Genomic DNA, 14,766 nt, shown 5'->3' on the forward strand with positions numbered 1-14,766 from the left:
AGTTTACTGCTTATTTTGTTTACTTCTCAATGCATTATTTCCATGGGGTTATTTTCATCCTCCTCTTCCAGAGGAAAACCAAGTTACTTTGTGTGTTGCAACTTTAGATATTCACAAATAATAAAAAAGAAGTCTTGAGTAAATTTTCCTGGTCAACCAACTATTTGTTTAGAATGCTGTAGTAGCTCTGTCAGAATTTAAAGTATTGCTGGATCCAATTTTAGAAAGTGCTTTTCATGGAATAGAATCATAGAATGGCTTGGGTTGGAAGGGACCTTAAAGACCATCCAGTTCCAACCCCCTGCCCTGGGCAGGGATACCTCCCACCAGCCCAGGCTGCTTCAAGCCCTGCCCAACCTTGAACACTTTGAAGCTTTTGCTTTGCACAGTGTACAAGATGAATTAGACTTGGTATCTTTGCTCTTTGTGTGATCCCAGGCTGTATTTGTTGTGCACTATTGCAATTGCTCTGAAAATGGAATAAAATTCTTCAAAAGTTGTTTTTATGGTGCCTATCATTATCCCATTTGAGTTTTCCACAAATATTAACATCCATCATCCTTCAGGGTCTGGATGATGGCAATACCACCTTCTCCCAAATCTCATTGGCCACTGTTGGGTCATAGGACATCCTTGAGATAATCCCTGTCCAAGACTGTAGGAACAACTGTCTTGAGTCAGACCAAAGGTTCATGTAGCTTCACAACCGCGTTTCAACTCTGGGTAATAATGAACACGAAGGCAAAAGCATAAAAAGCAATAGGATAGCAGATAGTGATATTGTCTCAGTATACTCTGCAGCTTCTGACAGTCTACGCCTCAAGAATTTCCTGTGACAAAGTATCTTTGTGTTCAATGGTCCCTTATGAGTTTTTCTTCCATGGTTTTGTATGAATACATGTATACTTTAACATCCCTAGTGTCCTGCATTGAGAAGGGCTGCAAGTTTAACTACTGCCTCTGTACCCCATGTAGTCTATTTTTAGTCTATTGATTAATAAGTTAATATAATTCCCCCTGGTTCATGTATATTAGAGGTAGGAATAATCCTTCTCTACTCACTTGCAGATCAGTCATTATTTTACAACCCTGTGCTCTCCTAGTATTCCTTTTCCTTCTAGTGGAAATCGTGGAAGATAGCCAGTCTAAATATTTGTCTTCATACACAACCTATTATCGAAATCTGCCAACTGTACAGGTCCGAGTAGACTGTGCCATCTGGCTTATCCTTGGTCTTTCTGTTCAATGACTCCTTCAGAGACCTCTAGTAGGTTTATGAGGCATGACTAATTTCTACGGAAGCTGTGTTGACTCTTCTCCATTGTTCTGTATTTAACTGATGCCCGATAATTCTACTCTATTCCTAGAGTTTCTGAGAACTTTCCCAGTACAGCTGTCTCCTGTGCTGTGTAGATCATCACATCTGTTACACAAATTTGAAGATCCCTTTGCCAGCTTTTCTCTCTTTTACACTCATGCAGTTTTAAGCAATATCTTTTGCACCACATTTTCCTTCCTGAGTCAGCACGCTGATGTGAATATTTTGACATCCAGTGAGCTACAGAGGAGCACATGGTCTTGACTTTACAGTTTCTACTTAAGGAAATGCATTAAAGCCCCGACAAACCTGGGAGAGCTCAACAGACCTTCGTTAAATTGTGTCTGCTTAAGGTCTATATTTCTGACTTGACCTTTCATCCTATGGGTCTTGCTTTGCTGTTTACCGCTAGACTAAAGCATTATCTACTATATCTTTTCCCCGTGAGAGGGATTAATGGATTTTAGGCCAATATCCTAGCCCCTTGGGATGAGCATGTATAATGACAAGAACAAAAAGTGAGCAGTTATCTTGCAATTCTCTGTTTTATCCCCAGTTGAGTTCATACAACCGGACTCTTTTGGAAACGGAGCCACCAAAGCTCTACACTGGAGCTCCTGCTGCTTTTGAAGCCCCAGTGAAAAGGAAGGGCTGAGAGCTGATCACATCTTTCATAGGAAGGAGATGACTAGTCTAAATAGTCGGTGAAGGTACTACTGCTGTCTCAAAAACATCTGACAAGGGACGAATGCTGGTTTAGCTGGGGTGGAGGACACTAAAATAAGGATGGAGGGAGGAGGGGAGCTGTCTTTGTTCTGAGAAGGGATTTTTGGGAGTTAGGGTGCTTGGCAGGGGTGGTAGTTCTGTTGGTATGTGGACAATCAGTAGTTTGTTATACAGGAGTTTAGTAAAATTGCATATGTGGCTTTCCAGCAGTGAGCAATTCCAGTGCTGTTGTATGAGGCTCTTAAACTCTTCTTTCCAGTGTCAGTTCCCTTTTACTTATTTCTTCTCTCTGTGCTGTGAACTTGGGAAACTTTGCTGCATCGGAGCGCAGAAACAGCACGGCAAATGGAGAATAACCACATCTCACATTTAACTTATTGTCGAGTGCACTTTCCTGCGATGTGAGTGCTGGAATCCCACTACCAAGCAATGTCCAGGTCTCTGACTCTGGGTGAGTGCTGTTTCTCCTCCAACTGATGTAATAGCAACACCTCTTCCTGAACCCAGCATTGTCCCAGTGAGTTAGGTACAGTCTGAACATTCCTAAGAAGTCAGACTTTTGTTGACAACTAAGCCTCTCCCTGCCCATGCTGGAGTTGGCATTATCTTGATCTTCTCGAGCTTCAGAGCTTGTGCAGAGCATGTGCTTATGCACCCAGAGAAATATAGCTCCAGCGAAGATGTATATCGGTTTTTAAGCACCGCAGTGAGTCCATCGTGCTCATCATGTGCTGGTCTCACTCACTTGGGTCGATCTTGTGTCCCTCACCACAGTTCCTCCAGCTCAGGACGGCCATGTCCCTTGTGCACCAGCTGCTGCTGCCCTCTCTGTGCAGTGCTTGGTGCCAGATGGGACTTTGAACCGTGCAGTCTGAATTGCTCTGTGAAGCTCATCGGGCTGTGTTAATTCCAGTTTCTTGGGCTGAGCCTGACCCCAAATATCTGTTTCTGCTCCCAGTATTTCCTGTTTCTCTCTTGGCTCTCACTGGAACATCTCATGTTTCTGTCCCCCAGTTCAGCAGTGACGACGCGATTAAGAGATTGTTCTCACTCACTTGGTTCCTAAAGTTTAATACTTGCTGTGTGATTCACAATGATTCCTTGGTTCTTGGTTAGTTTGCAGGTCTCTGGGTGGTTGCCGTGTGTTTGTTAATCATATTTGTGCCTAATTACAGACGTGTGAGTGCATCTGGAGGTTGTAGGCTACTGTGAGAATGCAGAAGTGCTGAGGGGTTAGATGGGCTGCGTTGTGCTGTAACTCCCTTGTCTGGGTAGACTGGATTGACTACAGAAAGATCTAGACGGCTAGCTCAGAAATAGATGTCTATAAAGCATGCGGAGGACTAAAATAGCAGCTGCAATGCTTGACTTCCATCTTCCATAATGAAGATTATATCCCTTATGAGAGCAGGGTCTTACCTGAACGCTGAGTGTAAGGAACGTTGAGTGTTAGGAATGTCTGTCTTTTGTGGAGCCAAGGAGGTTTTCAGTTTGGTCACCTCTGTCAGTCAAAATGCTTTACTTGTGCTCTGGAGTGTGGTGGACAATGTGGACAATTGTCATGTTCACTGACACAGGCGTTCCTCTTCTCTCTCTCTGCCGGCGCAGCCTGGCATTTGCTGTGCGGAAACGCACACCTGGGACACGACCAGCCAGCCCTGGTCAGGCAATTGAGATGCCGAAGGTCCATGGTTTTACCAGGAACCTGATAATGGTGCAGAGGGGAAGAATCTCACTGATGTGAGGAAATGCTTCTTTGGCTTTGTACCATCCTACTCACTGGTGTCCATCTCCATCTGGCTCAGTTTGCTCAAGTGCTGAGCCGTGCAGGGAAGATGATGGAGAGGTGCTGCGCTGCTGGTGGAGGGGGAGAGCAGCAGCCAGATAGTCTTCTCCTGTAGATGTGTTTCAGAGATTGCTCCTGCTTGCATCCCTCCCTGTCCAGCTTTGCTCGTCTGACTCCCACGCTCTCTTGGTGGAGCAGCACAGCCCAGTTTGGCTGACTGGGGGAGAGGAACAAGACCCAACTGGCTCACCTGTTTGTCCATGTTGAACGACTTGCAAAGAAAACAGCGGGGTTTGGGGGAGGGGAGGCATAGCCTGCAAATGTTAATGTTGGGGCTGAGATGTGTCCAGGTTTAGGAGGTTTCCATTTATCTGTCTGGTTTGGTAATTTTCGGGGTGGGGGGGTCAAGGCACTCTGTGATTCCTACCTGTTTGGTAATCAGGAGTGGCGCTCCTGATGAGGGTTGTGCAAAGACATGACTCCTCCCAGTTTGTTTGCAGCCCTCAAATCTTGCATCAATGTGAAATGATTTCTGTGTGTTTTCAAGCATCCTAAAGATATTATGGGAGATAACTTCTGCAAGAAAAATATTGTCTTGCTGTGAAAAGTGAAACCATTTTTCTCAAAAATTTGCAACGTTTTTCAGCTGAATCACATATATACACATTGCATTTGTCAATACATTTTTAGTTGACATTTCTTTTATTTTTTCATCAAGAAAATGTTTTCCAGCAAAAGTCATGCTTGCTCTAGAAGGATGGTCGTTGATAATATTTCCTTATTGGTCTTTCCTAGTGATGTCTAATGCTGTGGCACCAGTGCCCTCAAACCCCTGAAAGGATGTGGTTAATGCTTGATGGAGTTAGCACAGAGCTGGGACATGCAGTGACCTGCAGCACCACTGAGTAGAATAAATCCCTATATGTGATGGTGAATGTTCTGAGAAGGAGACAAAACTGCAGGGGTGTAAACATGAACTCCTCATGGAGTCGAGAAAACCTCCCACCCGAGGTCGCTGGTGACAACACACATACGTTTCTTCTTTCTCCCCAGTGTCAGTCTTCTTCTTTGCCTTGGTGGAGATGGGATACTAGAACTAATCAATCTGTATCTAATCTTCTGAGCTGGTAAAGCACCCTGACCAGCAGCTTTCTGAATATCCTTCCCTCTGATCTTTGCTCTTCCGTGGCTGCCACCTTCCATAACTCACTGTTTTTTCCGCTTTCTTTCAGCTTGACCGGGAAAGAAGCCCTGACCCACTTCCCATCCCTGGGACCTTCCACCAGCTCTGCCCAGGGGAAGGTCCATGTGAAGCAGTGTGACCTGCTGAAGCTGTCCCGCAAGCAGAAGAGGCTTTGCCGGCGGGAGCCTGGCTTGGCAGAGACCTTGCGGGATGCCATCCGCCTTGGGATCATGGAGTGCCAGTACCAGTTCCGCAGCGAGCGCTGGAACTGCAGCCTGGAAGGACGGACCAGCCTGCTGAAGCGAGGTACAAGGTAGTCTTTAGTTTGCAGTATCAAACCTCACTCGGTGCTGTAGCCCCTGGAATATGGATCTCAAATTAAGCAAAGTGGTGTGGTGACCAGGGTGTGCAGAGATCATCTCTTTTGCCCTGGAATGAGACCTGTGCAATTTTTTTTTTTTTGCCACAAAATAAACCTTGTCCTCATCTTTCATGCACAGTTTGTCATGAATTGAAAAGTAGAAGGAAGTTCACGCCCTCCGCTTGTGGATTTTTGTCCGAGACCAGAGTTTCCTAGACTGACCGTCTTCCTTGGCTGTTAATCAGGGATGATGATGTGAAAAATGAGGGTCAGTGCTTTATGTCAAGTGACATTTTAAGAGAACACTCCTTTTAGCTCTTTGGATATTTTTGTATGTAAATCTCTGTTGTTCTCAGATACAGAGTTTAATCCTAATATACTGTTTGAAAAAGCTGTTTGTCAGCCTTAAGTCATTTCAGTGCATGTTTACAAATATATCCTCAGACCCTTTCACATATATTTGGAGTTTCTGCAGAAGTTCACACAGAGTGGGCAGAAGAGCTACTGGCTTCTGTTTCACAGAAGGCTTTAGAGGAAGAAAATGCCCTCTGGGTTCTGTATTTGAGGTAGGAAGGAGCATAATAAATCCTTTAAATTAAAAGAGCTTGAGAAAAATAGAATAAAGATAGACCTTGAAACTATTTCTTAATAAAAGTTCCCAGAGCATGCACATATACTCTGCTGAACCTGTCTTCATCCAGACAATGCCTGACCAGCCTGATACTGAGTTTCAGTTTAGTATCATTTACTAAGTTTCAGTCTTCAGTATTATTGAATTTCAGTCCTTTGATAATGTTTAGTAAGGTAATGTCCTAAAAAAAATGGGCTGAATAAGCCAATATTAACTTTGATGAAATAAAAATGTTAATTTTAATTAGCATTGGTATTGAAACTTTTTAACATTTCCATTTAAATTTATCAAATTTGATTAAAGTAAAACTTAAGTTAATATTTTAGTAAATGAGTACATACCAGACCAGATATACTTCATTTCAAGGCTTTACTGTGAATGTTTTAGCACACTGTGGAAGAAACCGTTTGTGATCATATTTAGTGGCTTTCTGACATCTGTACCTTCATCAACCTCAAAGAACTTGAAAATGACAATTGAATAATCCTCATCTTCAAATAGCTGCAGAACATTTAATTATCTCATGGTGGCATGCCTCAACATTTCCATGGACTCCTGACTGACAAAATAAAATATCACCTGTAATTTAAAACCTGTTTTGGCAGATGAGGATAAGTGCTTGAAAACTTTTATTACACAATCTTAAGGATCAAATGATGATTTAATACAGAAAAGTATGCTATATACATCTCCCGTATGAGAGGACAGTTGGCTGGAAGCAATTGCTAGTTCGCGTTTTCCTTTTACTTGCAAATAGGTTAGTTCCTTTCACAAAGAACAGGAACACTTTCAGCTGCCAGTTTTGATCTGTTTCTCACATATTCCTCTACTGTTTTGTTTCTGCATTGGAAATTGTTGGTCAGATAATGGACTATGCTCCTTTCACCCAACTAGTGATGAAGAGGTTTAAAAACGATTAAATAATTTGGTATTGCCATGGTCCTAGGGAAACGATAAAGAAAAACACACACTTTTTATCGGTCTTTAACGATCTTATGAGTGCAAGAGGGGAAAAAAGATCATGTCCCAGTGAGATAGTTCATTTTTGTAATAGCTGGAATTTAATTTGCAGTGACAACTGAAAAATTGCGATGACTGGTTTGGATCACCTATGCTGTTCCTGCTTCTACAGACGCCACCATCTTTTTCCTGTATCTGCATACTTTTAGTTAGTCAAGAAAAAAAATGCCAAGGGTTTTCTGCTTTTGGAATGCCAGATTTATTTTCACAGTCTGCACCATTTGTTGTTTTACATTGACACTCAACTGGGAAACTCCTTTTGCATAACCTACAATCTTTCTATGACTATTGCAGTCACTTATGGGGGCTATTACTCTTCACTGATCCGTGCAAAATCCTTCTGCATCCCGTCTCCATTTCTTAAAAAGTCCACAAAACCAGGCAGATTTAAAAGTATTCTGGACAGACATTTCAAGCCACCTGGTTGCACAGTGGCAGTTGTTGTCTTTATAAAAAAATTTGCAAGGCAATGATGATCTTTTGGTTTCCGTGGTGTGCCGTAGAGGCAGTCAATTGCACTGGAGGTCAGGTGAGCAGTATTTCAACTCAAACAACAGGGTGATTTGGGGAAAATAAATATCTATAGCAAAGACAGCTCGGATCCAGCCACTCAGAAAAATCCTTCTTGAGAAATGAGCACTCTACAATCCTTCCCTCCATCAATCCATTTCATGTTGGTCAGACTCTTTGACCTTCAAGCAGTGGTTTCATTGATGTCACGAGGAATCTAGGAGCAGTACAGCACAGGAGCAGTGGCTCAGAGATGCAGAATTTCCATCACTGGAGATTTTAAGAACTCAGTTGGACGGAGCCCTGAGCAACTTTATCTGCCATTGGAGTGACCCCTGCTTTGAGGGGCTCTTGTACTAAAGACCTTGAGAAGTCCTTCCATCCTAAATCTTTCAACAATACTATAGCTTTCTGGTCTGCTCTTTTTAATTTGTTTGTTTTTGTTTGTGTTCCCCCCCCCCCCCCCCCTTCCCCCCGAGAGGTCTCTTCCACTTGGTCTGTCAGTACTCCCACTATCTTTATTGTAGCGTTGAAAAATCTTTGACCCTGAGCATCTTTCCTTTGGCAGAATTACCACATGGCTAAACTCCTCCTATTATAGTTTTCCTTGTGGTCTAGAACACACCACACCACAGAACAGTGTCTTGCCATTGCAGAAAACGTCTTTCTGTATTTATAGGCTGCTGAGCTAAGAAATAATTCCAGAGAGCTCAGGGGAAGACTTGGACATGTGCAAGGACCTACCAGGGGGAGCTGGCTTGCTTCAACACCTTGAAATTCAACTCTGTGCTGGATGTTTGCAACCAAACTGACTAGTGCCCAGCAAAGACATCTGCATTTAGATGTTCCCCCTTGCACTGAGAGTTTAAGATTCATTTAGTCACTAGCAACACATTCAATGGGGTCAGGAGAGCAACTCACCCCTAAACCAGACCCTGACAGCCTGCACATCTGCTCCAGGCTCCACTGGCTGTGGTGACAAGAGCTCCATTGACATAGTGGGAGGATGGCTCACCAGGACATGTGGAGAAACTTTTGTCTAGATTGTCTCAAACCCCGCTTGTTGGAGCTGATTGCTGCTCATTTGTGCTATGTCCTACTGAAAATCCAGCTTCAACAGCTGCTCTGTTGCTCATTGTTATTCCACAAGGGCTTTAAGGACCATTCAGTTTTTCCTTTACTTCTGTGATTTGTGAATTAAACAATTGAACGGATGGTGATCAGTGCCTTATGACAAAGTAGAAGGAATCATCTTAGACTTTTCAGACAAGCATTTGGGAGCCTGGTGACCCTGAACCGTTGTCATAAAAGGAGGTGGGAGGGGAGAGAAGAAGGAGACGATTTGAAAGTATGCTCATTATCTTCAGTCACTGCTGTCTGCAGTGGCCTGACCACAAGCAATGGTCTCTGATTTCAAGTGGCTTGAAATCTGGCCAACACTTACGTGGAGTGCCACAGAAGAAACCAAACCATCACCGGTCAGAAATAGCCGAAGCAGTGTGGTATTCCACAAAGTCAGATTTAGCAGGGTATGTGGAGCTGACTGGTACTGCTAGCTTTATATGGTATGGGAAAGTGTTTTGAAAATGTTCTCCTCTCTTCTGGTATCACTGTGTCAGATAGGATATTGGGAATCTGGTAAGCTTTTGGAGATAGCTACTGGAATTATTTTTCATATTTAGGTTCTCAAATCTATCTTATCCTCTCTTTACCCTTCTTTTGGGATAGCCACTGTTTGAGAATGTGTGAGCATCATGTTGCTATCCATAATCTGTATTGACTGTGTCCCATATCAGCTTTTCCAAAGCTTTTGATAGATTTGGTGTCATATTTTCATTATTCCTCCAGTGCCCTGAGAGATTTTATAGAGCATCGTCAATCAGAGAGTTTAGTTTCAAGTTACTTGTTCCAGTGATACAGCAACTAAAATAGTGAGGTAGGAAGCAGTTTGTTGATTGATCCCCTTGACTTCCTCCACATTTTGTTGACTCCCTCATCTACATCCATACTGTCGCTCGATCTTTCATCTAAAATTCTGGAATTCCAATGAGCTCCTATGAAGTCTGCCTTCAATTTGTTAATGCAGCCTCTCCATTATCTTCATGATTAGTCAATTTTCAGTTCTTTTCACTGATAGCTATCAGAAGAACTCTTTGTCCTGTTCTCTGGTCAGATTTATGGTGACCTCACCCAGATCTCGGCAGTCAGTGGTCTGATCTATTATTACAGCTGGATGGGAATTCTTTGAGGGAACAGAATGATGGAAAGATTTGAGGTTGGACTGGATGAATTCTAGAGGTCCCTTCCAAACTCTGCTCAAAGCAGGGCTAACTGCAAGATGAGATCAGATCTCTGTGGTTCTTTCTCTCTCTTCCATGTTTGGGGGAAACAGATTTGTTTCCTCCTGATAGGGAAGAAATTTTGGAATTTTCGAATGTGGAATATTTGTTTGCTTCAGTGTGTTCCCTTCCGTGCAATGTGCAAGTGCTCTATTTTTCATAAGCAGATTTTGGTCTGTTTTGGCCAATCTTATCCATTCCTTCACTCTGAGCTATTGTTCAGGCACCTGCCTTTCTCTTCCTTGCCCTACTTCCTAAATTGTGGACTTGTTAAGCAATTTCCCGTTAATAGTTTTGTTTTCTGCAAAAAAACTCTGGAGGAAATACTAAGATTTTCCCCTGGATTAAGTAAGAGAGGAGGTAAGTAATCAAAACAAAGTATTTTGGGGTTTAGATCAGATTTGTATCAATCAGTGTCTTCTGGAATTTCTGTGGGGGATTCACGGGTGCCATATCAACACACCCATTCCTATATGATCCCATATCTTCAGACTGAATTTCTGTTCAGGCACTGTACTTTCTTTCCTGGTTAAAAATGTCATGGTGTGTAATGGTCACATACTGCAGGGCAAATGTAGGCTAGCTGGGAAGCCTGCTTTAGAAATGAGAATAGCTTCAGCAAGCATCACCACAGTCACTGGGAGTAGATACTTTACAGAGAAGTTAGAAAATCCATTTGTGCTGGAGAGTCTGACCTACTTGACCAAGATGTTCTTCAACATGGAACCTTTTCCATCCAACCTGCATGTGGTCATTCCATATGAAATACGACTACTGTGACAACCCAGTCCCAATGAAAAACATTTTTAAATAATGTGTCAGATTTTTAAAATATTTTTTCAGTCTCTACCAAGTATTTCCTGATTTTAAGCCACAGCGAGATTTCAGTTGATGGCTTCTATTCAGACCTATCAGCTCTGCGGTGAGGATGAGGACAAATGGAGTTTCATGACTGTTGCTTTTTGCAGTTGAATATTTTCCCAGGACTGTTTGGCTGTTGCCACCCATCCCTTGATTCATGAGTGGTCTCCTGTCTCCATATTGAATCAGTCACAGCCACCAGGTGAGCCTGGGGTGTTACTACACTGATTACTTCAAACCTGATATTGAGATTCTCTGCTAGGAACAGTGTGCAGGTAATGGAAGAGTTTTGTCTCGTATTTCTAAGTTTTGTACTTGGTTGTAGTTCATGGACAGTCAGGAGAGCCAGTGAGGTAGATGAAGACCGTATTTTGGCTTTCCTGCTCCTACCCTCTCCTAATCCTTCTCCTGTGCAGGTTTTAAGGAAACTGCCTTCCTCTATGCAGTGTCCTCTGCAGCTCTCACCCACTCCTTGGCCAGAGCGTGTAGTGCTGGGCGTATGGAGCGCTGCACCTGCGATGACTCCCCAGACCTGGAGAACCGCAAGGCCTGGCAATGGGGTGTTTGTGGAGACAACCTCAAATACAGCACCAAGTTCCTGAAAAAATTCTTGGGTCAGAAGAGGATTGGCAAAGACCTGCGGGCCAAGGTGGACATCCACAACACCAATGTTGGCATCAAGGTGAGGAGCTGCAGCAGCAGGCTGAGAAAGAAGTTAGGATTCAGTGCAAGTCTAACTCATCCTCAGCTGAGGCTGTTTGTGAGAGGGGTATTCAGTGCTCATACTCACAAACCAGACCTGTTTACCTGTGTGTTGTGGACTTTATGGTACTGAGAGAAAGTCTCTTGAACTCTAGTGTAAGGAGCTGCATGTTTGGAGTGGCAGAGTAGCATCCTGTATCCTCTGGTGGTATCAGAGGTCAAGTGACAGCAATATGCAGCACGGTAACAGCTGTAAAACTCACTGGGATGAATTACTCCATGGGTTATTCCATGGCCACAGGGAGTTTTGAGAACAGTTAGAGCTTCCAAGCTGGTGTGACATGTGAAGTAGATTAAGGGTTGACACTCTTGAGATCAACTATGAGTCTGCCTGCAATTTACTATGGACCTAGTCATGTCACATGTCACCCGTGTTTGGGTCAGGGATTAGATCGAGCATTTTGGCCTGTACGTTACAGCTACTGACTTATGACTGTCTTGATTTGAATATACCAAAGGGAATCCACTGTGCTGGAGATACTCAGTTTCATGGTTGACTATTCCTGATATTCCAAATAGGCTTAGTAAAAATTTACTCAGTATTCAGTATTTGGCCATTTGTCCTCATTCAGGCTTTCTGCTCTCTGGCTCACCAGTCAACTCTGTAGCCATTCCTCTGTTTGTTTTTGTTGTTTTTTTTTTTTTTAGTTTCTCCTCAATAGGAATAATACCAATAAAGCTGGGAAGCAGGGAACTGGGGCTATTGAGGCTGGAGAAAATGATGCTGAGGGAAGACCTTATCACTCTCTACAGCCCTCTGAAAGGAGGGTGTAGCGAGCGGGGGTTGACCTCTTCTCCCAAGTAACAGGTGATAGGACAAGACGAAATGGCCTCAAGTTGCACCATGGGAGGTTTAGGATGGGTATTAGGAAAAATTTCTTCACCAGAAGGGTTGTCAAGCATTGGAAGAGGCTGCCCAGGGAAGTGGTGGAATCACTGTCCCTGGAGGTATTTAAAAGATGAGTAGCTGTGGTGTTGAGGGACATGGTTTAGTGGTGTACTTGGCAGTGTTGGGTTAAATGGTTGGACTTGATGATCTTGAATGTCTTTTCCAACCCAAACGATTCTATGATTCTAAGTATTTTGAGGCTGTCTGCAATCTGGGGTATTACCCAGAACTAGGCTCATGGTCCTGGCAGATAATGACTACCACTTCTCTTCCTCATCAGGCTGTGAAAAACGGTCTCAAAACCACATGCAAATGCCATGGTGTCTCCGGCTCATGTGCTGTCCGGACATGCTGGAAGCAGCTTTCGCCTTTCCATGAGATTGGACGACTGCTGAAACTGCGCTACGATGATGCTGTCAAGGTCTTTAGCACCACCAACGATGCAGTGGGACACTCAGAGCTGGCTGGCCCACAGAGACACAGCCATTCCCCCAAGCACTCCGCTTCGCCTCGCTCTACTGACCTGGTGTACGTGGAAGACTCCCCCAGCTTTTGTCGTCCCAGCAAATACTCCCTGGGAACTGCCGGGAGGACCTGCTCTCGGGAAGGCAACTGTGACAGCATGTGCTGTGGACGAGGCTATAACACCCAGAGCCGGCTGGTTACCTTCTCTTGCCACTGTCAGGTGCAGTGGTGTTGCTATGTTGAGTGCCAACAGTGCATGCAGGAAGAGGTGGTCTACAGCTGCAAGCAGTAAAGTCAGCGCTAGAGGGTCAAGACAAGTCCTAGAGTACAAGAAAGCAGTAGGGAGAGAGAGACATGATTCTCTGCCCTGGGGTGAAGGCAAAGGCGAGCCCCAAAAATGTCCAGTGCTCCTATTATCTCCACGTTGAGATCCTCTGATCTGGGGAGAGCCCCTGTACGAGGGGTGAAAACCAGAGGTTTTGTCAGGTATCAGATCAGGGAGGAGGGAGAGAGAGTGGGGGTAACGTAGATACCGCAGAAACACTGGAGTGGTCAAAAATACTTCTCTTGAGCTAAAACTTGTACTCTTGTCTGCAGGAAAATCCCCCTCCTCCATTCCTCACTTGCACTTATGTAAACGTGTTGGGGTGGTGACACTGAAATACCGAGGGCTTCCACCCTGGTTCCTGGAGAGAAGAGAATTAAAGGACTGGGAAGGCAACTAACCAGAGACTGGATCCTGATGTAGCAGGGACAACTGTGTTCCTGCACCAAGGCAAAATGACTCTGGCAGCAGGGGATTTTCCATGCTGTTCTCTGGGAGCTGGTTGAATCCTTTCTGCTTTGAACTCAAAGACACTCTGTTGAGTAGTCTCATCTTGATGCAAGAATTGTGCCTCAGAAATACCAGTTTACAAACAAATGGACCTCATGTCCACCATCTCCCAGGTCCATAGTTTGGACTTTAGACTCCAAGCGCATTTTAACCATGTTTTAACTTTGCTGTACACAGAAGACCTGGAGTTGCCTCTGTTACAGTGCATGTATTGCAGGAACTCAGCTGAGGCCTGTGAAGTTACCCCTCTGCATCTTGCTGCCTTGTGGGGGGCTATTTTATGGTGGTGGATCCAGGGTGATGGTGCCAATTAATGCATCTCTTTTTTTTTTTCCCCTCCAATCAAACTTCCAGTTGCCTTTTGGTCTTACGTGTGTCTTCTGTCTTTGCCCTGCTGCCCAAAGTGCATCACATCACGCAGTTCTGCCCTGTGCTAATGGCAGGTAAAGTTTCTGAAAGGGAATTAGGAACCACAGGAACTGGGACAGCTTAAAAAATCTGCAAGTCAGGAGTGACAATGTCTGCACTGAGAAGTTAGACATGTCTGGACAATGCAGGCATCTAGCGTGAGAACCTGACCTGGGGGAAAGAGCCCCGTCCATTACAGAGTTGGGATCCCCTGACTTTGAGTCATGTTTTTCTAGTTGACACAACAGAAACAGCCTGGTTTTTTGTCTTTGGTTGTGTCTTGGAGAGCAGTCTTGGGAATGGCAGTGAGGCAGTCCCTGACCTGGCCACCAGGTGCACGTAGAGGGGTGTAGCACGACATGTCTGGGTGTTGAGCTGTATCACAGTGCTTGGCACTGTATTCGCCTGCTCCAGGGCTCTTAGTGGTTAATCCTGCAGCAGCGGTTACTGTGAGCAGCTCTGGAGAGCCCCTGAGATAATACAGCTGCTGTATTTACTCAGTTTTAGTAATGCCTATAAACCAGCAAGCAGGACGCTGGTGTGGAGATGGGCTGGTGCTGAAAAGAATATATAAATCCTTAAGCTCAGATCAAAATTCATTGGCAATGTAATGGGTGAAGGTGCTGGTTTGGGTTGTTTAGATGGGCTGAATTGGGTAAGCTTTCAATGTGA

General features: G+C 44.2%; 1 protein-coding gene across 1 annotated transcript; it reads left to right on the top strand.

Annotated features, from left to right (window-relative positions):
- Nucleotides 1–5,069: 5,069 nt before the first annotated feature.
- Nucleotides 5,070–13,143, top strand: WNT9B (Wnt family member 9B; the record flags this gene model as incomplete). Its single annotated transcript, XM_082494894.1, has 3 exons — nucleotides 5,070–5,319; nucleotides 11,152–11,417; nucleotides 12,667–13,143. The coding sequence occupies exons 1-3, from the start codon at nucleotides 5,244–5,246 to the stop codon at nucleotides 13,141–13,143; spliced, it is 819 nt and encodes a 272-aa protein (XP_082351020.1). The 5' UTR covers nucleotides 5,070–5,243.
- Between the last annotated feature and the right edge of the window lie 1,623 nt (nucleotides 13,144–14,766).

The sequence above is a fragment of the Vanellus vanellus genome (genome assembly GCF_965231255.1).
Source record: "Vanellus vanellus genome assembly, chromosome: 24".
NCBI lineage: Eukaryota > Metazoa > Chordata > Aves > Charadriiformes > Charadriidae > Vanellus > Vanellus vanellus.